Source organism: Galleria mellonella, unplaced genomic scaffold (assembly GCF_026898425.1).
Source record: "Galleria mellonella isolate WM207_F2 unplaced genomic scaffold, CSIRO_AGI_GalMel_v1 utg33, whole genome shotgun sequence".
Taxonomy (NCBI): domain Eukaryota; kingdom Metazoa; phylum Arthropoda; class Insecta; order Lepidoptera; family Pyralidae; genus Galleria; species Galleria mellonella.
Window position 1 is genome coordinate 1,914,844 of NW_026442079.1, and position 23,542 is coordinate 1,938,385.

The 23,542-nt window shown below is 28.4% G+C and overlaps 1 protein-coding gene across 1 annotated transcript in view; it reads left to right on the plus strand.

Moving 5' to 3' along the window:
• The window catches only part of LOC113520720 (glutamate receptor 1-like), a 264,276-nt gene extending 242,912 nt beyond the window's left edge, over positions 1 to 21,364 (plus strand). Inside the window, exons 7-18 of the mRNA XM_052896584.1 lie at positions 1,123 to 1,323; positions 9,813 to 9,920; positions 11,203 to 11,428; positions 12,695 to 12,789; positions 14,101 to 14,265; positions 15,022 to 15,156; positions 16,487 to 16,575; positions 16,792 to 16,942; positions 18,018 to 18,217; positions 18,401 to 18,503; positions 18,762 to 19,028; positions 19,939 to 21,364. Coding sequence (XP_052752544.1) covers positions 1,123 to 1,323; positions 9,813 to 9,920; positions 11,203 to 11,428; positions 12,695 to 12,789; positions 14,101 to 14,265; positions 15,022 to 15,156; positions 16,487 to 16,575; positions 16,792 to 16,942; positions 18,018 to 18,217; positions 18,401 to 18,503; positions 18,762 to 19,028; positions 19,939 to 20,007 — 1,809 coding nt within the window. The 3' untranslated portion in view covers positions 20,008 to 21,364. The remainder of the gene's footprint in view (positions 1 to 1,122; positions 1,324 to 9,812; positions 9,921 to 11,202; positions 11,429 to 12,694; positions 12,790 to 14,100; positions 14,266 to 15,021; positions 15,157 to 16,486; positions 16,576 to 16,791; positions 16,943 to 18,017; positions 18,218 to 18,400; positions 18,504 to 18,761; positions 19,029 to 19,938) is intronic.
• Positions 21,365 to 23,542: the final 2,178 nt, after the last annotated feature.

Below are 23,542 nucleotides of genomic sequence, written 5' to 3' on the forward strand. Positions count from 1 at the left end.
GTGTTATTGATAAAAATATATTCATAACTTTTATTTTCTAAATGACTGATGAAAGTAATAAAATAAAAATGATTAATAAAAATTCAGTTCTATAGTGCAACAAGTGTGCACTTGCAAAATGTCATTCGAGCAACTGGGTTGGAATTTATGCAAAAAGGACAGTAATGAATTTAAATACAATAGTTATGAGTAATTGTAAAAGTTGAAAACGCTTTCATACGGGATTTAAAGTTGTAATTTTTTAATCATTTTCAATAAATACTAATACTGTATATGTGAATACTATCAATATAAAATCTTAACCACTATAATTCTATTTTAAAGGTAAATACCAATTTATATAAATTTTAAGACAAATATAGACCAATCACTAACCTGTTTTATTGTACACTAAAAATATATTATATACTCTTAAACGCCTTTAAGGTCCCGGCCAAAGGATAAAAGGTTCTAAGAAATTTGATTTCTGCGATGGAAAAGGGTGTTGAAATTGGGATAGTCCGACATCCAATTCCATAATATAAATAGAAAGTAGGCAAAATGGACTAAAATATAGCTACCTAATTATACGTTTAAATATAAATTTACACTTACCTATAAGCACATTGCTATTAAAGTTTTGACTGATTTAAATTATAAACAACATTGAATCTATTCATTTTTTAATTTACGTTGAATAAAATTACATACCTGCCTTAGCTTAGATTTTTATGTATTTAAAATATTTAGCTGAAAGCAATAAATAAAGTCTTTACCCATCTTTTTTAAATATGTTTGTTTGTTATGTCATGGCGCTTTAATGACTTATCCAGTCAAAAATTGGCACAATAAAACAAAATATGACATATATTAAGGTTTTCAAAATGGGCAATAATCGAATGATAACCCTTCCTGCTCTATTGGTTTACAATGGTAGGTATGGTATTAATAAATAGGCTCATTATGATAAATTTACCAGAAACATTTCTTTTCCCTATAAAGATTCGGTTGGTTATTTGGAATAGATAAAGACTTGGGCCAGTACTTTTTCCAATCTATGAATATCATAACCACGCAAAAAATCAGGCATAGCTAGTTAATAATAAATTAGTATTAAATACTTCTTTTATGATTTTCAAACAGGCTCAAGCAGCTCTCATGTACGACGCCGTTCAAGTCCTAGTCGACGCAATATTACGTCTTCTACGAAAGAAACCTGATATTTTACGAGGTACAATGCGACGCAACGCGAATTTAAACACGAGCAGGATTATCGACTGTAACCCTAAGGGCAAGATAACACCATACGAGCACGGTGACAAGATATCCAGGATGATTAAAAAGGTATAAAAGGTTTAGACTTAATTATAAATAGTCAATATATTTGTACATATTCTAGCGGAGGAATTTTAAATACGAGCAGTGATTAACGTGCCACGTTTTTATGTTGACTATTAAAATCAGAACACTTGTTGCTGACGAAATATATTTACGTGGCACTCGGTCGCTGCTCTGACAACAATTGTATTCATTTACTCTTAACGTTTTTCAGGTGTAAAAATATTGGTTATGATTTTTAGCATTTGTAACAAACCTATTCTTTGGAGTCATTTTAAATTCCCTATTGCCCGTGCGAATGATTGATGCCAATTCATATATTCAATTAGGAATGCGAGCGAATGCTTCGTTATTTATGCGTGTGGGATACGTAGAGTTGGTTTTCTCATTGTGAATATGTAAAATTTCACGACGATACGGACAGTGTAACCAACCCGGTAGTTACGCTGTCCTAATCACAGCATCTCCGTGAATACAAGGTACTACTGAAACTAATGTTTCAACAGTGTACTAAGTAACGCCATGTAAGTACTACTTTAACCTTGCGGGCACCACTAATAAAATTATTATGCCATTTTAATTATTAGAAATCCTTTTATTATGAGCCCGCTTTAAAAAGGAATCGTGTCGTGTCCCGCCGCTGGAATATCAAGCTACGAGAAAATTACGACAGCACTAGAAATATCGCACTCACATTCACAGTAGGGGTCGGTTTCCAAAGAAGGTGTGCTTAGACAGAGTAAAAGATTAATTCAGTAAAAATCTTTTTAATTAGTAGCTATTTTACTACACGAGTTATTTTATCTTTAAGTAAATTAAAACTCCGGTCTTTTGTACATGGTAGATTTTATTTTGTAATACAGATTTCTTAGTGGATTGGAATTCGATAGAATAGAATGACGAAGGTATATTATAAGTGATACAATATTGTAATGTTTACAAATATTCTTATATATTTTCACTAGCTTGAACCACAATAAGGTTTACTCTACTAGTTAAGAAAATATAAAAGGAAGCATAAAGCGAAAAAGCCATGCAGAATGACGTACCGCTTATACGGCAAGTGTCCTCTCTTTGTGGAAACATAAATTGTGAAGGGACGACTCAAGTTGCGGGGCTTTAGGGGCGGTGAGCTTTAGTTCACAGTAAATGTAGTTTTTATTTCTTTAAGTAAAAAATCTCGACGTCTATAATACTTACCCCATATCAAATTTTACGTCTGGCTGTGACGTCACCATTATTATCTCCTTCACTATACGAAGTAAACTGATGTTTTTTCCATAAACAAGAACTCACCTGAAGAATTTATAGACTATGTTGGTATAGTCAAACCACATTATCTAATACTAATGTTCGTTTTTTCTAACGATAACTTCTATATATCGACACGATAGTTATAACTTTCTATTCCATATCCTGATAATGAATAAGAATAGTCCTGATAAAATATGGTCGAATTAATTAATTTATATGTTTTTATACATATTTATATACACACACACCCACACACACACACATATTTATTTATTTTCAGATACATTTTAAACTTCGATTTTTTATCACATTAATTCTCACTCTAATTAGAATCACGTTTATCAAATCATCAATTTAATCAAAGTTAATATATACAAATTAGTTAATTATCACGTTAGTGATTAAATTAGACAAATAATTAAATAAATACAGATATTAAAATTCAAAATACAGCAATATGTTTTTCTTGATGGAAAAATAAAAATATCATTTGAAAATTAAGTGATATCTAATATGAAAGTTCCTTAAATTTATAAATGTATATAAGAGTATTATGAACAATCTGAATAAGGTATTAATAATCAGTTATTCTATGCATTATCTATATAATGTATAGAATGCCTGAGGCATCCATATATATATATATATATATATATATATATATATATATATATATATATATATAACTAAAGATCTAATGAAAAGTTATGCAGTTAATAATATATGATACACAATGACCTCTTTTACTTAGTTTTTATATGAAATAGATACGTATTATATATTTATTACTATTACAACTATTAATGCTATGGATTTGAAACTTGTAATAGTTTTACATAATATTAGACCAAATATATTGCAACGGAAATAATTAAAATTATTATTTTCTTTACAAAATGGAAAATCATAATATCAAAATTAATTTATTATTTAAAGTATTTATTATTTACATTACATTACATTTATTTATTTCTCCTTCTTATCTCCGAAAAGTGAAAAATCAGAAATAATTGTAATTTATAAAGATACATATAATTATAACAGTAAAAATAGAAGAATGTCTTAAACTAGCACATTTTTGAGAAGTTGATGAAATATCTTCAAACTTTCTTGTAGATCGGAACTGTTCCTAGGCGTAGTTGTGGTGTTGTAGTCTAAATAGATTATTTCTAATTGAAATAACTATAATAATTATCATATTATAATTTATTTATATAAGGTATATTTAAATCTCATATAAAAATTATAATAAGAATGTCATTTTATTTATTTATTTATTTATTACATCCACTGGGTGAGCCTTATAGTCTTCCAATACGCTCACCCAGGAATCTATATTATTCGTTACGTACCTACGTTTAATTTTTCAACAGATTCTTAATGCTAATTAAGCCAATAGATGGCGTTCTTAAAATTTAGATTGCGATATAAATATTCTACAGGAAAGTGTATAAATATCCTAGTTATGAGCATATAATTAAATTTATGCAGAATATACCAAAATTTTTTCCATGTTATACTATAACCTAACAGTTATAGCATAATACTATAGTCGCCTCTTAATACGTTTATGTTCTTCTTGGTAGATTTACAGAAGACTGTAGAATGTAATCTGACATTATATCTAGTGTTTGTAGCTTATGAGAAAGCTTTTCATTTGATTGAGACATCGGGAGTATCACAGTCCCTCCAGCTGTGCCATTGAATGTAAGTATATCAAAATCTTGAAGTGAATGAACGGTAAGGCTATGATGTCAAGAATTCGAAGGCTTCATTTGTATATTTTAAAATTGATTTATTCTTATTTTTATATTACGTAGTTTTTTTAGTTATTATTCAAAATGTATTCTCTTTCTTATCTTCGATACTTGTGACCAGAAAAAGCTGAAATAACTACAATTTGGAGAGATATATATGAATATTACAGGAAAAATAAAACGACATTTTCAACCAAACTTAATTTTGAGGTTGAGATTCTACCCATAGTACTTATACCCACGATATATATGTGAAAATACTAATTTAATACGTAATAATAATAAATATATAATACGTATATATAATCTATTTCATATAAAAACTAAGTAAAAGAGGCCATTGTGTATCATATATTATTAACTGCATAACTTTTTATTAGATCTTTAGATATATATATATATATATATACGTCAACTTGTGCTAGTTTAAAACATTCTTCTATTTTTACTGTAATAATTATATGTACCTTTATAAATTGTAATTATTTCTGATTTCCATTTTTCGGAGATAAGAAGGAGAAATAAATAAATGAAGTCCTTTCCAAGAATATTCTACTTTAAATAGTAAATTAATTTTGAAATTATAATTTTCCATTTTGTAAAGAACATAATAATTTTAATTATTTCCGTTGCAATATATTTGGTCTAATATTATGTAAAACTATTACAAGTTTCAAATCCATAGCATTATTAGTTGCTATTGTATAACGCTGTGATAGACAAAGTCACACCATAAGAGTTCCTTTGTACCTTTTTGGCATGGAGCCCTAATTACTTAGGTCAGGTTACATTAATTTTTATTTAAAATGTTCACAGGAAATCAATTTACGTTTTTTTACTAACAGTTATAAAATCAAAACGCTTCAATAGCCAAGAATCCTGGAATTAATGGAAGGTTTTTGCATTTTTTATTTCTTCTAACAATTATTTATACCGTTGATCGTCAATAATTTATCGTATCCCTTCCCCACTCCCATTGTTAACACACATAACCGACTACATTTTTGACATTTTACAGAATATCTAAGCCTAGGAATAAAATTAATAATATTTCATGTATTACCTAATTTTTTTAGGTATACTATCATTGCTTAAGTTTTGTATATAATACCAGTTTATACAGATTTCTGTGACATATACACTACGGTTAAGTAAGTTTAATTTGGCTCAATATTAATATTGCTAATTGCGATTGACATCAGTAAATGATAAATACCTCATCAATTTAAAACCAACTGACTATTATATGATAAAATTGATAGTCATTTTCATTAAGCAAGGGATCCGAATTGATTATAATATTACAAAATTATCTATGGTGAAAACAATTTTCAATTAGGTACTTTATACCCTACATCCATGTTATAAAATTTTAAACTGTATTTAGAAATTTTAATTTCATAACTAGATATTTAGATAAATATAAAACTCAAAAATTACATTACAGTTCATAATTCTGCTTATATTACACCAAAATACGTCTTATGGATTGATTGGTTTTGCATTTTCAAGGAAACATACATGTGGTTTATCATATTAATTACTTATATACTTAAGTTGCCACAAGTTAATAATACATACTAAACTAAACCAACGCCTTTATAGAGAAGAAACTGTAATAATACAAATATTAAACATCGCGTGGCAACCAGCTTGCGTTTCATGGGTTTTATGTATATTTATGGGGTACGTATATGTATAATGTTTATCTATTCTAATAATATAAAGTGGAAAGATTTGATTGTTTCTATTCAACCAATTTTAAGAATTCTTTAACATATAGAAAACTGCACTATCAGCGAGTAACCTACACTATATAGGTATTATTTTCGAAAATTTTATTTAATTGTGAAAAAAATCGGGCCTGTTCGCTTTTTTAAAACTGAATTAGGAGCAAAACGAATATAAAGATATTACTCTGTCACTTCTTATATACGGTTTAAGATATTTTTTATTTCTCTAATGATTTATACATAAATCACTTAAATGAGAAATTTAAAACTATGAACATGCACTTAATATATACTGTTAGCGAGCATAATTTATCAAACATCAACTAAAAATAAAAATAAAATGTGAAATTACCTTCATTTTATAAAAATTATACAACACAATGCGATTCAATACAACAAGTTGCTTATAATGTAAGGGCAATATCTACAATCTTCGGTTAACTGATGGTTAACTTACACTTATTGTACTATTATTTTATTATTTGTCTCATTCTGTATATACTTAAATACGTAATTCACACGCACATACATGTATATCATACATTCAAATATTATAGTTAAAAATTAACTTAATAAAGTTAGAATTAAATATGTAACTATCACACATGTACTGCAATCAGACTACTTATTACTAATAGACCGTCGAAATGTGGTGTTTCAATACTTTTTTGAACAATACAGGCGAATTTATATCTTTTATATCTCTAGGTAATTTATTATATAACTGTGCTCCCTCATAGACTATATTCTTTTCCCATAATTTGTTCTTGGATTATGTAAAATTTAATTATCTGCTTGTCTTGTGGTTTTTTTCTGAATTTGACTCTTTTTTCTTCTTCTTATATACGCGATGTGAAATTTCGCTAAATACAAAAGGTAAAATAGGTTTCGAAGTCATCTCTTTTTACAATGGGGATGTCAATGGGCGAAACAGTATATACTCTGTTATGTCCATGGTACTGCTTATGTCTATAAGCGACGGTTACCATTTTCCATATGGTACGTCATCAGCTTGTTTGCCATTCTAAGTTGCATAAAATAAATCGGGATGTACTCTTTATAAATAACTAGTGACATGGTCCGGCTCCTCACAGGTGCCGGACCATGTCAACAAATATGTTTTTTTAATGGGATACGCTGGCGGGGCACCAGTGAAGGATGATAGATGAAGCAGGTTAGTTGGCCCATCGTGACGAATTCAACAAGAATTGTTCACGATGGTTTCCAAGGGGAACCACGTGGAGGTCGACCTAATAGGGCATATTGCTAGCAATGAGGCTGTCAACTCCATTGCTAACAAACTTTATATATATTTATATATATTGTTATCAGATATTTAAATAGTTTTGATATCGTGCAGCTTTGTGGGAACGTTCATCAATTATCCGCATATTATATTGTAGACAGGATATTCATGGGAACTCACGTAATTTCATATGTACGGTATACCGTCATTTTGCAAGGCATTACAAAAAGGTACACCTAGTTTATCCGAGTCCCTAACGAGTGTGTTTTGTTCGGGTATGTATAATGTAACCTTACATTCCTCTGTTAAGGGACAGTCGCATTTCTATTAAGTCAACTCGAACCCAAACAACATGTCTCATTATCATCCCTCCTATTATACTTAAAAACTGCTACGATATAACGAGGTTTATTTTATATTCAGAAACGAGTAGGTAGATATATCAGAAACCGTCCTAAAAGGGACTTAATTTAACTGTATTTTTTTTTCGGTCATATTATACGATTTACTAATTGTAACTATTTTGATATTGATAGTGGAAAAGTGTCCACGTCTCAACTTAAAAACTGCTACGATATAACGAGGTTTATTTTATATTCAGAAACGAGTAGGTAGATATATCAGAAACCGTCCTAAAAGGGACTTAATTTAACTGTATTTTTTTTTCGGTCATATTATACGATTTACTAATTGTAACTATTTTGATATTGATAGTGGAAAAGTGTCCACGTCTCAAATGCTATATGCATTTGAGACTAAAAAAGACACAGATGAACTAAACTTTTGAAATGTAGTGCTGGATTTGTAATGAGAAGGTCCTACATAGGGTAAAGGAAAAGAGACAAATTATAAAAACTAATGTGGTCAGAAGGGAGAAAATGTTGGGAGACATAATATGACACGTCGAACTTATGAATATTAGAATAGAAGGTAAGATAGGAAGAAGAGGAAGGGGGAGACCAAAGCATTATTATATCCGGCAGTTCAAGGAAAAAGTTAGTGTCGTGTCGTATCGTATCCAGAGATGAAGAGCTTGCTAAAAATCATAGTTAGTGGCAAAAACTCCACCGACAAGAACTTAAATAAATATTCTGAAATATAAAAATTCTTAAATTGGAAAAAAGAGGGCATTAATATAAGATTTTATTTTACAAAAACAAACTTTTATCATAAGAAAAGTAATAATTTATGTATTTAAATACATGTGTGAGATTAATCTCACACACACATACACGCATGCACATATCACTCATGCACGCACGCACTCAAGCATGCACGTACGCACATATACACATAAACAACGTATCATAATAAATGTAAGTATAGAATACAGTAAATAGTTCTATTATAAGAAGTAGCCAAATGTCTCGGAGACTAAATACCTAATAATACAAATGTTAAAAACACCTAAGTTATTTAGTAAGTAATCGTAATAAAACAATTAGTTTGAAGATAGATTTTGAGGCTATAATCTCACAAATTGTTGTCAATTAAAGAAACCCTTTAAACTAAAAATACAGTTATACAGTTTTTAAAGTTTTTGTTTCACAAAGAAATGTTAATAACTTTATCAATCTCTTTGCAAATTTTAATTTCTCAAAAAACATGGCGTCAAAGTGCAAAATATAGATACAAGATCAAATATAAAACGTACTGTGTGTCTATTAATTATATATAATCAATACATTTTTCTGACAACAGACTTAAAATAAAAATATTATAAATTTTCCCAAAACGACGAAACTCGCGAATTAATAAAATGTCAATATCCAAACTCTTATCGTTGACTTCTATAAACGTATCCATAAATAACATGTAAGAGTCACCTTACATTATTAATAAAAATTGTTAATTTCCGTATGTAGGTCGCAAATTTTAATCGCCGACATAAGAACACAGGTGGCACGGCACAACAATACGGGGTCACCCCGTCTCTTATTTTAGCTGCTGTGGGCTTTGGGCACTGACGATTAATTAGGTTTCACCGTGTGACGTCTAATTAACCCGGCCACTTGCAAACTCAGTTAGCTGGGAATATCTGTACCCTTTGTTTTTTATTATTTATGTTTAGCAAATTGGAGACATTTCATAATTTTGGTAAATTCACGTGTAGAATTACCGCTCAGCGAATTATGATTATAGTATAGTTTACTAAATTGTAATAGTCAAAAAATTATTTTACTTATAAATGTTTTATAAAAATGTTAGTGAATATATCTATCTACTATAAGCATACTTATCTAAAACGGTGAAATATGAAATAATAAGATACTTATAATTTTCATATTCAACTGTTATCTCCAAATTTATGATATCGATCAATATATAATAGTGATATCTATAATAAAGGTAAATAAGTAATATTTTGGTCTGGCAAAATTATTTGTGGAATATACGACAGATTGAATATGATGCTCAATTCCGCGCCCTTTCTCTGTAACCCTATTACTGTATTATGAATTTAATGCTATTAAATTGAAAGACAAGAGCCGTTGTTTGCTTCAGACGGAGATAGATGGTTTGACTGGCACCATACGGTTCAATGAAGAAGGTCACAGGAAAAACTTCACGTTACAAGTTATGGAACTTACTGTCGATGGAGATATGGTGAAGGTATGGAATTAAAAAATTATAAGAGTGCGAAGTTTAGATGTGGAAGATACTTAATTACTTAACAAAAAACTAATCATCTTTATGGCTGTAGGCTTATTGTCATCAAGATGATTAGCTTATATATCTATTTTTATATTTCCATCATCACTATCTCATCAATGTTTACTACTGAACAATGTCGGCGACGAATTACTATAATCATTTTTTGCGGAAAAAAGAGGAATAGTTACAGTTATTGAAATTATACCATATAACTACTGAAAAGTTAAAATCTATGACATATAGAGTATACGAAAAGAAATAATGTAAAACCAATGCAAAATGCAAAGTCACTTAAAAATCCATTAATTCAATGCCTTTTTTATTATATAAAAATTCATAATACTCTCATTTTACAAATATGCATTAAAACTCAACTTTATCTACCTAATTCGATGCACGTAGTGAAATAATCCACCTCAGTGTTGTTAGGTTAACGTAAATAAGAATAAAACGAAAATATTAAATAGAACATCATAAGCTTCATCACAATATTAACATTCAAGTCCCGAAAATTTTACCACGGCCAAATCTCTACAGATATAATAAAAACAAATTAATTATGTTTCCTGTCCGAAATGATTAGTGAATAGTCTTAAATTAAAAGCATTAAAGTATTTAATAATATTAAAATATTTAAAGTTAAATTAAAAGTGACCACATCACTAAAATATTTTATTTTTATTACAGTGAATTCCAATGGTGAAACTGAACATCTAATAAATATGTTCAAAAGTGATGTAATGGATAAACTATACCTAATGTTGATAATCCTAAATAAATGAGTTAAAATAATGATGATGATAATAATGATAACGATAAGACTTTCTGTAAAATTAAAAATTAATAATATAAACCAGTAGGTAATCCTTCGTGTAGATTTTCAAAATGAATATTGTAAATTATACCTAATTATTTAATTACAAGTCACAACATTTATTGTTATTATTAAGAAATCAGAAAAATAATACGCTATATAACACTTATATTTCGTTTTCATATTTTTATTTCTATTATAGAACTTAGTAGACTTCTTACTTAATGACTTAAACAAGAATTTCATTAACTTTATATATGTATCTGTAGTAACTTAATAAAATGTTTGTTAATCAATTATATATAATATAATAAATAAAACGTAAGTTTGAAAGAAGAATATATTATTATTTATATTTAGAGTTTCAATTCTACTTTTATTATTTGATTAAAGATTTATTGTTTAAATTAAATATTCTGAAAACAGATCGCAACATGGTACGACCACAAGGGTTTCGTCCCAGCAGTCTCCAAACTGTCGCCGCTCAGTATCCCAGGGCTGTACAACCGCAACAAAACATACATAGTGTCCACCATCGAAGAACCTCCGTACATTATGCGGCAGAGCCCTGACCCCCAAGGAACTAACGACCCTTACAAGGGATTCTGTATCGACCTTGCCAACATGCTATCGGAGAAGTTAGAAATCAAATGTAAAGTCACTTTGTTATATTGTCTTTACAAATTTGAAATGTTTCAATAACTTTCACTATAATTAGCCGTATTTATTATTGTATGAGAGAAACTTGATTTAATTGGTTATAACAATATCATACTTGTTTATTTTCATTAAACAGTAAGAAATGTTAATAATACCAATAACATAAAACTTGTGTTTGCATGTTTTTTTTTTAATGGAATGTAATGGAATGGATGGTAATGAAAAACCTCGCCTACGCTATCGGTATACCCTGGCAGGGCACCAGTGAGATATGATAGGTGAGGATGAAGCAGGTCTATTAGCCCGTCGTGACAAATTCACTAATGAATCAATCACGATAATTTCCAGAGTAAACCGCGAGGAGGTCGATCTGATAGGGTATATTGCTAGTAATAAGGTTGCTCATCCCATTATTAACAATCCCTTTCCCCCTTTGTTTGCATGTTAATCAATACTTTAAATACGACTATAATTAAAATAATCAAATACAAGCAAAAATTACTTAAAATATTGATATTCAGTAACGGGAAAAATGCTACATATCTGATAAAATTTTATATATTCCTAATAATTATTGTATTTTTTTCATATTTCTTTCCTAATAATTACATTACAAGTTCTTTTTTTTTTATATACCCGTTGTTCTTCATATCTTATAAGAGCTGTTCAACATATTCGAAGTTTTTAATCAATATTTTTACTTAATTTATTTAATGACTATAATAAAATGGAAAGGTTTTTTTTACCTAGATTATACTAGATACACGTAGTATGGGACGATAACATAAAATGAAAAAAATCACGAATTTTCACGTGCGTAATCCGTTTCCTCGCACTCACTTGAGTTCCCCCAAAAACCCTTTCTTAGTGATGAGCATCACGTGAGGAACTCTTCTAGAAAATTGTTAAATTTATAGGTTATGAAGGTCTAGAGGTTTCCTAAATAAGATATTTGAGGACTTTTATACATACATATGTACAAAATTTGATAAGAAGAAACGTAATAATCCTCTTCTAGATTATATTTATATAATAATATTATTATTTATACTATTAACGCATACTCGTCTACAGCAATTTCTTGAATTGTAATTATTTCTAAAATATAATTGACGCAAATTCACAAAAAAAAAAAAAAACAAGAAAACGAATTTGCGCTAGTAAGCCAAAGACAAGTTAGGTTTATAACATAAACGTTACAGTAAAAACCGTTAATTTTAATTAAAATTAAAACTAATTTATTTTAATATATTTTTAGATGAAATACGGTTGGTCAAAGATGGCAAATACGGAAATGAAAATCCCAAAATAGTTGGTGGTTGGGACGGTATGATTGGAGAATTACTAAGAAAGGTACGTAATACTTTATAACAGATAATTTTTACATTATATATGTATAATACAAATAAAAATATTCTTATGCAAAAAGTAGTGATTTTTACGAAGTCTTTACCTTTTTCTTTAACATAATTTTAAAAACACTAAACGACAATTACTAATTGGTAACTATAATTTCAAAAAAAACTACAAAGTACCAAAGTTATTTTTAATGAACATTATTATTTGAAAGTTAAGTGAGTTTTATAATTATTTTGCATATTTCATATCAATTTTGACGAAGTAATTGAAAGTTAAATAATTGACGTAAACGAATAATGACTCGTCTGTGAAATTTCTTCGGAAAAACTTCTTAATTACATAAATACTCTGTAGACGTTGTGTCCCTAAAAATTGAATTTAAATAAACATTGTATTGCGATGGAATAAAATTATCTTCGCAAACTTTGTCAATTTCATCTAATAATAAAGTGGAGGACACGGGTTGCTTTGGAGCCTCGATATTTGCGATGCGATAAAATAGTAAACTTATTCCTATAATATAACCTCCGTAGATGGTTTCCCTTTTCATAGGAACTTACGGCATATAAATCTCGAACGTCGTTCCCTTTATCGTACACATCTATAAATTACGTAGTTACCAATACCAATACTCGTGAAAAAAAAAAAGATTATACTTAAATTATACTTATTTGCTATATAATATACTTAAATTATGCTTATTGCAAATATCTTTTTGAAAAAATCTATATTACCTACATCTATATACAAAATTTATATTACAAAAGTAAATTAAAGTTACAAGTAAATATTATTTCTTAGTTAGTTACTTGTCAATTATTACTTTTGAAGTTTCTCAAAAGAAAATGTTTACTACACGAATTATAATTTATTTCATAAATCCTTTGAAGAAATAGGTAGCTGTATTTCGTTAATCATATATTGAATTTTATTACTTTGTATAATAAAATATTACGTTTATGTAATATTAGCGAATACATATAGAATCTACCACATATCTACTTATGAAATTAGTGCCGAACTAATAATATATTTTTGAAGGGCATATGGCGTTGGCACACTATACTACTGTTTACTACATAAAATACTTATGATATAAATAAGGGGATTTCTTCGAGATTTCTTATTTTAAACTAACTTATTTTTACTATTATACTGTTTTGCCACTTTCATTCAAACTGAAAATATAGCCCGAAAGAAAGAGACAAAACAACGTTTTCAAAAAACGTAGGTTTGACGTTTTTATGTATAAGATGGCAAGTGTTAAGAATATATAGCTACTAACTTAATTTTTCTTATTTACAGGAAGTAGACATAGTTATAGCACCACTAACAGTAACATTAGAGAGGGAGACCGTGGTAGACTTCAGTAAACCTTTCTTATCCTTTGATCTTAAACCAAGTAGTGGTATTAGTAAGGACCGAGGCACTATATTTAGCTTCCTTAATCCACTTTCGAAAGAAATTTGGGTGAGTCTGAATTCTTTTTCTTTTTAATTATTCTTACTTATTATATGAGTGAAAAACTTCACTAAATTAATAATCCCTTGGTCTGACTACGAGTATATGTAGTAAAAAAAATCAAGATAAACAATTTTGAATTCTGAATTAATAGTCATAAAACATAAATTATTACTTACGATATTTTATTGACACAGCATCTTAAAGATACACCTCGAATATTATTGTACTTATGGAGTGTTTAAATCATCCAACGGGCAGTGCAGCAACTGATAACGTGATCAACTTAAAATGATAGGTATATCCTGCCAAACATTGGTTAGCAATATTCTACATTTTACTAAAGTTTATTCTAAAATATACTGAAATATTGCCAATATCTAAAAACCTGGATACACATTCATATATATAATACCACATAATTTATAATAACATCTAACAAACATTTCTCTTTTTCTCTCCGCAATCGAATAACTTTTATGTATTTTCTTAGATTATTACTTCTATAACAATTTAAGTTCATATTTTGGCTTATTAAATATAGAATTTTAAAAAGTATTTCGATTTGAGATTTTTAGCCAAAAGAATCTTTAAAGATAGTCACACTGCTAGTAAGTGAAATGCGAATAATGTAATTTAAATCTTGAATGCTCTTCGGTAGTAAATATCACCTCACTGATCGTCTGAAATATTGTATATGAGTAAATAATGAACATTTTGTACTTTATCATATTTTTCCTTTAATAACTTTACATATATTTTCAGCTATGTATCATATTCAGTATCTTCGCCGTTAGTGTGGTTTTATTTCTTGTGTCGAGATTCTCCCCTTACGAGTGGCGGGTTGTCTCCTTTACCGACACCCAGTCGTCTGAGCACACGGAAGTTGCAACTACTAAGGTAAACATCTTAGTTTTTATTACTGGAAAAGAAATGAAGCCGCCTTTACTAATATTGTAAATGTGAATGTGACTTTTTTTATTTATTTGTCTGTTTATTTATTCCTTACCTCTACCTCTACCCTTTGTGATCGTTATGAAATTTAGTACGCACGTAGAATATGAAAAGGATAAGGATATAAAAAGTAGTTTACTTTTTATAACTGATCGCCAACAAATTCTAATAATGCGGACGAAGTAATGAATAAAAAAATGTTAAAAATAATATATATATATATATATATATATATATATATATATATATATATATATACAGCATCTATTATTATCCCTTTTTATATTTTGTCTTACAATTTTCTTTAGCCACTGATGAAAGGTCTAAGACTTACTATAAATTCATTTAGACAACTTAAAATTTTACTGTAATTCAATACTAAACTGATTTATTGAATCTATTTTAATTTATACCGTTGTTAGATTTGCTCCGAATTCCGTTCCTTTAATCTCATAGGTAGATTAATTTTATAATCCTATTGATACTTGCCGCATGACCTAATTCGTTTTATAAATATTTACTTCCTGTACCATTGAATTGTACAAACCGATATCTATATAGATAGATATATTATAATTATTATTTTATATGATAATTTTATATGAAAATACTTTAAGATTATGTTCCACAAAAACTGACTTCAATCGTGGCAAGGCGAGTATTTTGATTTAAAAGCTGATCTACTAAACCGATTTTGATAAAATTTCTAGAAAAAAGAATTTTCCAAATAAATTTCTAACTTATAGAGTTATAAGCTAACACACATAAAATAAATACAACCGAATTGAGAAACTATTTCTTTTTGAAGTCGGTTGATTAAGTTTGCTTTTATAATGTTCCAAAAGATTTATTTTAGAATCGGTTGGTTGATAAAAAGTACTTGTTAATATTATATATATATATATATATATATATATATATATATATATATATAATTTTTTTTTCAGTATTAATTTTTATGTAGAAGTACCAAATAAGATTTATCTGAAGTCTTAGTTAGCGTATTTGCTTTTAGGGCGAAAAATGTGTATGCTAATTAAGTACAATAATACTGAAAAATCTATTTAAATTTGGGCCATAGATATTATAATAGTATATGTATGTTAGTTTATTACTTTTTGGCTCCTTAACTAATCATCGTGAAATTTGGCATACAGTTAATTATGAAATAGAAAAATATATAAACTACTTTTATCCTGATCAATATCTAGACTCTAAAAATTATTATTTTATATAATGTTAACATGATTATTTCAAATTCCTTACAATGTTGCAGACTACTGTCATCAATGAATTTAGCTTCTGGAATTCTATGTGGTTTTCGTTGGGCTCGTTCATGCAGCAGGGAAGTGAAATTACTCCGAGGTCAGTGAACTTATAAATATTGAGTGTTCCATTTAATTTTTATTATAAAGCAATCATGACTAACACGTTATTATGATACCTAAGCATACTACACTGCGCAGTATATTCCGACGTCTAAAAGTAATTTCCTGAGACAGAAATGACAAAATATTATTCATTCATACATCGTGACAACCAATTACCATATAAATGTAGTTTATGAAATATTTATTTCAGGTCTATGTCTGGGAGGATAGTCGGTTCAGTGTGGTGGTTCTTTACACTAATAGTAATATCCTCATACACCGCAAACATGGCATCTTATTTAACACTCGCACGTATATCAGAACCCAATCATTCTTATGGGAAAATTGCCACGTGCCCCGAGGTAATATGCTTGTACAATTACGTAATATAGTTTGTAAATATTCCTACTTCATTTCTGCGATGCGATTAGTTAAATTTCTGTTATATTAATATAACAAGATATTGTCATACACTATATGTATATATCCATAAACATATACATACACACTTTAGTACTTTGTCACACTGAAATTAGTTCTAATTTTCCTTTAAATAATTATTATAATAATCGTTTAATACTCGAAATACAAAACTGTTCGTATCTTGTTACACAATACTAATTACATATAGTTTATGGCTCGGCCGCAAATATAAATTACTACGGTAAAAGCCGTAGCCGTTCCCGTATTCTCTCTGTGAATTTATCGAAACGGTTCAATAGTGGGCAATAAGCGTTAATCGTTGACCCGCTCAGGGAAAAATGGTCAAACAATAGGTAACTGTGTATAAGTAAATCACATCTACTTCAACCTCTAATACATTTCGAAGACAAGTTAATTATTGGGAATGTATCGCTGGCAATAAATTTGTTATATATAAGTTATTATGTCAATTTTGATAACGACAAATACTACACTCTTACCTACTTGTACCTTGAATGGCAATATGTGCATTATTGTTTGAAGGATACAGCTAATACAATCTCTAATACATAAGGCATAAATAGTAAAATTATCTTAAGAACACTTTATTTTGTAATGTTTATAATTATATTTTCATCTATATAATGCTGGTTAACTAAAACTTATTTCCCACTGCTAAAATTAAAATAAAATGGAAACATTTTGGAAAGATCAAAAAGCTCTATATATACAAATTATGTATTAAAAAAAAAAAAAACAAAAATCGTATATTATTTTTGGTAAATAATAAACCTGTCGAATGATAATAATAGTCATGATTATTATATGACACTAATTCATGATTGTTTATATCAATTTTACATACATACTTAGCTAATCAGGCAAACCCTGAAGCCAAATACGCATACAAAATCAATATAAATAATAAATCAGAAAGGATAATTTCTGAAGAAAACGTCTGACATTACTATCTAATACTTATAAATATTTTGCTTATAAAAAATCATATTTCAGGATACATCAGAGACACAAAGAGGCATTGCAATTCCTCACGATAATGCTGCAGATGAGCATGGCTGGCTAGCTTTTCTTATTGACAAATCAGCTAATTCACCAGACAATGTTCACCAACCACCTTGCGAGATGCTCGTAACAATTTCGAGTACTGGAGTAAAAGACTTTGCTATTGCACTACCCAAAGGATCCAAACTTCGGTGCGCATCTTTGTAGTATGAATTTCCTTTAAGCCTTAGCGATTATTGCAATGCGATTTTTATTGCGAATTCTTAGCGATCTGATTCACTATCTTTTCTAGTATCGCAATGTCTATTTTTAATAATGCAGCAATTTATTATTGAGTGTAAAAGTTGAAGAATAATAATTGAGGTTTTTTGTAGGGACGGCGTCAACTTAGCATTACAGTCTCTAAAGAATGAAGGTGAAATACAAAAGCTTGTACGTAAATGGTTCACGAAGGCTGAATGTGATATTAGTGATCAGGTTTGTTTCCTTAAAGTATCTATTTAGAATTAAAATGACAAAGTTCTTGATACATAAAGTATCTCATGTGCTATCATATCAATACAGTATTATTTATTTAAACTTTAATGCACAGTGTATGTACATTTGGCGGGCATAACACAAGATGGTTTTTTTTACCATTACTACTAATCATGGGGCAAATAAATGGGTGGGCGGTGCATTTATAAATGAAAGAAACAAACATATTATTGATGATTTATTGCTTTTTTGTGACAGAACATTCGAGGAACCGAGTTAACATTGAGTCAAGTAGCAGGACTGTTTTATGTATTGATGGCGGGCTTGGCTCTTGCTCTCGCTGTCGCACTTCTTGAATTCTGCCAGCATGGACGAGCAGAAGCAGCGCGCGCAAATATACCACTTGGGACAGCCTTGAAAGCCAAAGCTCGCTTGGCATCGCGTGCGGAACGTAAAACTCCTCCACAACGCACACCACAGCGTGACCACGATCGTCTAGGGTGGAACGGGGGTGCATTTACTGGTGTAAGTGCATTAGTAACAAACAATATAACGTTGTAGTTAAAGATACTTTTTTAATATCTTTACAGGATGACATTCGTAGAATTAATCAAAATCTATATACGAAAACATTTTTTTAGTCATATACACTAAATGTTAAAAATATTTTCATATTTTTACTAGGTATGTCATAGAAATAAAAGTTGTTAATTTTCATGAATACTACCTTTTGTGTTGAGGTGGATATACACTTTACAACTAAACCTCTATAATGTAACAAGTCAACATACAAAATATAATCTGTCATGCTTCATTATCTTGTAATTTCATAGTAAGTAAATGAAACCTATTAATAAATCAAATTATTTCTGTAGTTATTGTCAGCTTATGTTCATATCGAAGCTAGTTAGAATATGACAATGTCGGAATTATTATTCAATTATCAAAAACAATTGAATTATTTCCAATCTTTCTATTTCATTATTTAAAGGTGCACCCTTAGTAATAAAACTATTGTTAATTATGCAATAAGGTTTTTATTAAGATATCACGAATAATTTACTTTCTTATACATAAAAACTAAAATCTCCTACAAACTTAATTCAACTATTTAACACTTTCTTTCAAATTGGGTACTTATTATATGACGTTTGACATTCATATAAATAGAAGACTTTAATATTAATGGCAAAAGAAGTATTTGAAAGCGTCGACGGCAAAATATTAAGTAGGTGCAAGATGTTGAATGTCAAATTTATGTGTAACTTAATCTACATATGATCAACGTTTTAGTTCGCAATCAAAGTACTTTTTAAATAAATTAGAAATATTGAAAACTATTCAATTATTTATGAAAATTGTCAGAAAATTCCGACATTGAGTCTATAGCAAGAGTCAGTCAGTCAGCTCTTTAATGCTTTTCCTTTTTTAACAGTATTATTCACCAGCCAACCAAATCGGACAAGAGGAGACAGCTCTTCACGCCAGTTTCACGCAGGTCTGATCCTCAACCAGGGACGCTGGCATCCTCCGCCGGCCGTCCCACTCGAAACAACTTTCAAGCTCAGTTGATCTTTACCAACTGTAATCAAAATCGAGTAGGTAATTGCAGGTAGTCTATTGATAGTGCTCTATTTGTTTATTTGTGTATTAAATCAATTATTATTACAATTAAAATGAATACAATTAAAAACGAGATCATTATCTCGTTTTTAATTATATCACGGTCAAAACCTTTACCAATACAGTTCGTAAAATTAAACTCAACAATTGAACATCTTGTTAAACAATCTATAGTTATTTCAAATTCTATACAAGACATTTTAAAAAATAATATTTATATACAAGTAGTATTTTTAGATATTATTATACTCAAATCACGCTTTATTAATACTTTAAAAAATATTGATACTTATTTTAATACAAATAAAAAAATACCCCTCCAAAAAAGTACTATCAATAGATCGTCTACATCAAAGAAACAGACTTAACCATAATGGTACGATTAGGTATGATTGAGTAGGAGAGTTTGAGGAACTGCTTTTAAAAGTCTTCTAATCAAAAATGTATGAATCTTTAAATCTTCTTTACATGAAAGTATACTATACGATTTGGGCTTCCGTTTTTGGTTAGAGGACGTTTTACTTATATTGTGGTAATTTGTGTTACAAAATTACATCTATAAATTAGATGTACTGTAAATACTACTACGTCGACTCATTCCGAAATTCCTTCTCCATTCCTTTTTTAATATTAATATTGTTTAATGTGGAAATACGTGTATTAATAATAATGTTTTGTGGTTGTATTAAAACATTCCCTTATTGTTGTTGTAGAGGTTTCATCGGATAATTGTTGTACAATTATAGTCACTATTTATAATTTAAATAAATACTGTACATGATCGATAAACGTTAGTAGGAGATGAACATGATTATTGATATATAATGTGTATATATAAACTCTTAAAAGAAGAAAATACGAGTATGACACTACCTATCTTTTAATTTTGTTGTATTAAATTTTCATCCGCTTAGATAGCCAGCATAAACCTATCGACTGATATTAATTTTAAGTAAAATTGTCGTTATAATATAATCTTTTGGATTATTTTATATGAGTGAACTTAATGTTACATTTATGTGTATATTTTTTTAATAGAGGGAATATTTTTCGGTTTTATAAAAGTATGAGTAAAAGTACTAAATATTTGCCACAAACTATAATTTATTTACGCTATAGCGTAAACAGCGTGGCGGATTTTTAGACATGGGATATCGTTACATTTATTTGAATTATGGGAATGCATACATGATAATCACACTAAGTAAATCTGACCGTCATATACTTTTTGTAACATTGTTGAAGTTGTTGTTCTAACTTTTTTCTTGAAAATTATATTTTTATGAGTGTTTAAAATAACACAAATGTAAGTATTTACAATAACATGCATTGTAAAACATTTTATATTAATTTATAAATCTTTCTAATAATAAATAGCTTGTGTTAGAATTACAAAATAAAATCACTTAATTCTAATTTTCATTGGTATTTGATTATATACCACAATAGTATTTGCTTCATTGTCTTAATCATAATATATATAAGAATAAATAGAAATCTAAACGTCAAATATAAAGTAGAAATATGAAATGACTTTTATTCGTTGTAAAAGAACAGTATTTTTTTCATAAATAGCGACTATAAATATATTTATAATAGAAGCTATTTAAAATGTCTGCTGAAATTAAAAATGTATTAAATCCATATCAGCTAATCTATTTTACAACTGAGTATCTGTGTAACTAGGGTTGTCATTTATAAAATGCACAAATCAAGAAAAATAATCTAAAAGATATTTCAAAAGCTTAAAAATTCGATGTTTTAAAGTTTATGAATAATAAAATTACTCGAGAATATAAAACTACTTCTGAGAAATTAAAATCCAAACTATATGGAAATCCCCATCTGGATGGTTTCCGTACATCTTCCAAAATTTCTTAATGGCAACCCTAAGAAGAAGATAAAATTAAACATCTATCCACATATTATCCGAAGAAACCTGAATAAAAAAATTATATCATCCATTTTATAATAATAGAATTTAATAGAAGAATTCAGCCAATTTTAGTATTCGTGAATTATTAGAATTATAGTGCTGTTTTTTTTATTAAAATTACCCACTATTGCTGTGAATCGTGGTAATATTTTCTTTTTATCTGTGTTATCCTATAATTCCTTACCACAGGCTAAGTGAGTGATAATTGTTAAAAAATTAAATAATGTATAATATCAAACCTAGGTTAGGTTTGATATTATACATGATTTAATTTTAAATAATGTATAATTTTAAACCTAACCTGCCTTTTTAGACAGGTAAACAGAATCGTATACAATTTATAACATACGACCTTGATTTAAAATCGCTAATTCACTTCTTAAGTCCTGGTGGTTATTAATAAGTAGATAAATATCAGGGTCTTATACTATATATTTAGTATGTAAAAACTTTTTCAATTAGACAACATAAACCTTAAATTCTAAACTTGTAACAGATAGATAGATAAAGGTTAAATGTGACAAGCTAATGAATAATTTTCTTCCGTCACTATTGTTCCAGCTGTAATTAACTGATTCGCAGCAAACTATTTTCAAATAATTGTAATTACATCCTGTAATTAAATATCTGTTAATAATAATGTTTATCAGGTTTGTATTACAAGAGAAAATTCTACACGTATTACTAAATATGCACTCGCTTTGTATTATATTGAACAATTTAGTTTTATCTAATTGATCAATTTCTATTATTATTTAAAACAAACTGTAAGAATTCTTATTAGTTCAAAGAAAAAACCATAATTATAGTATAATGTAAATTGTTTTATTAAAAATTCAATTACTTTTACAATAAAATAATTTCGGGTATCCAAATTGGTATGAAACCTTATCAAATATGAATGTAAAAAAAATATTGTTTTATCTATATTAGAGATCAGAATAGATTTTAGTGTTTAAAGTAAATTAAAAAAAAACTACTTAATTCTAAAATAAATTTAATGTAATGTACTGGTAACGTTGCTGTGTGATAAATATAAATTATAATGGTTAATTTTACCATTAGTTTTTAGATAGGGCTTAACATACAATTTTCAATATCGATTTCAACTCCATTTTCATGATAATAATCATTGGTGATACATAAGATTCACACATCTGTATAATTCTATACATTCATAAAAATCATCAGACAGAGTTTCAAACAAATTTGTTTTACAATATTAATGCATTGTAAATAATCATTTATTTCTTCACATTTAAATGTAAGATTGTTTTAAATATTGTTATTATTAAGGTACTGCCAAAGGCACGATATAAGTGAATCATATCAACCAAAATATAACAATAAAGTTGGAACAAGTCTAGACATATTTGTTTCTTTCTACAGACTACAACTACTAGTGTTATTATTATTCAGCTTCTTTACGCTTCCGTCCTTGCAGGTATATTATGGTTTTATATAATTTTTTATCTGAGAA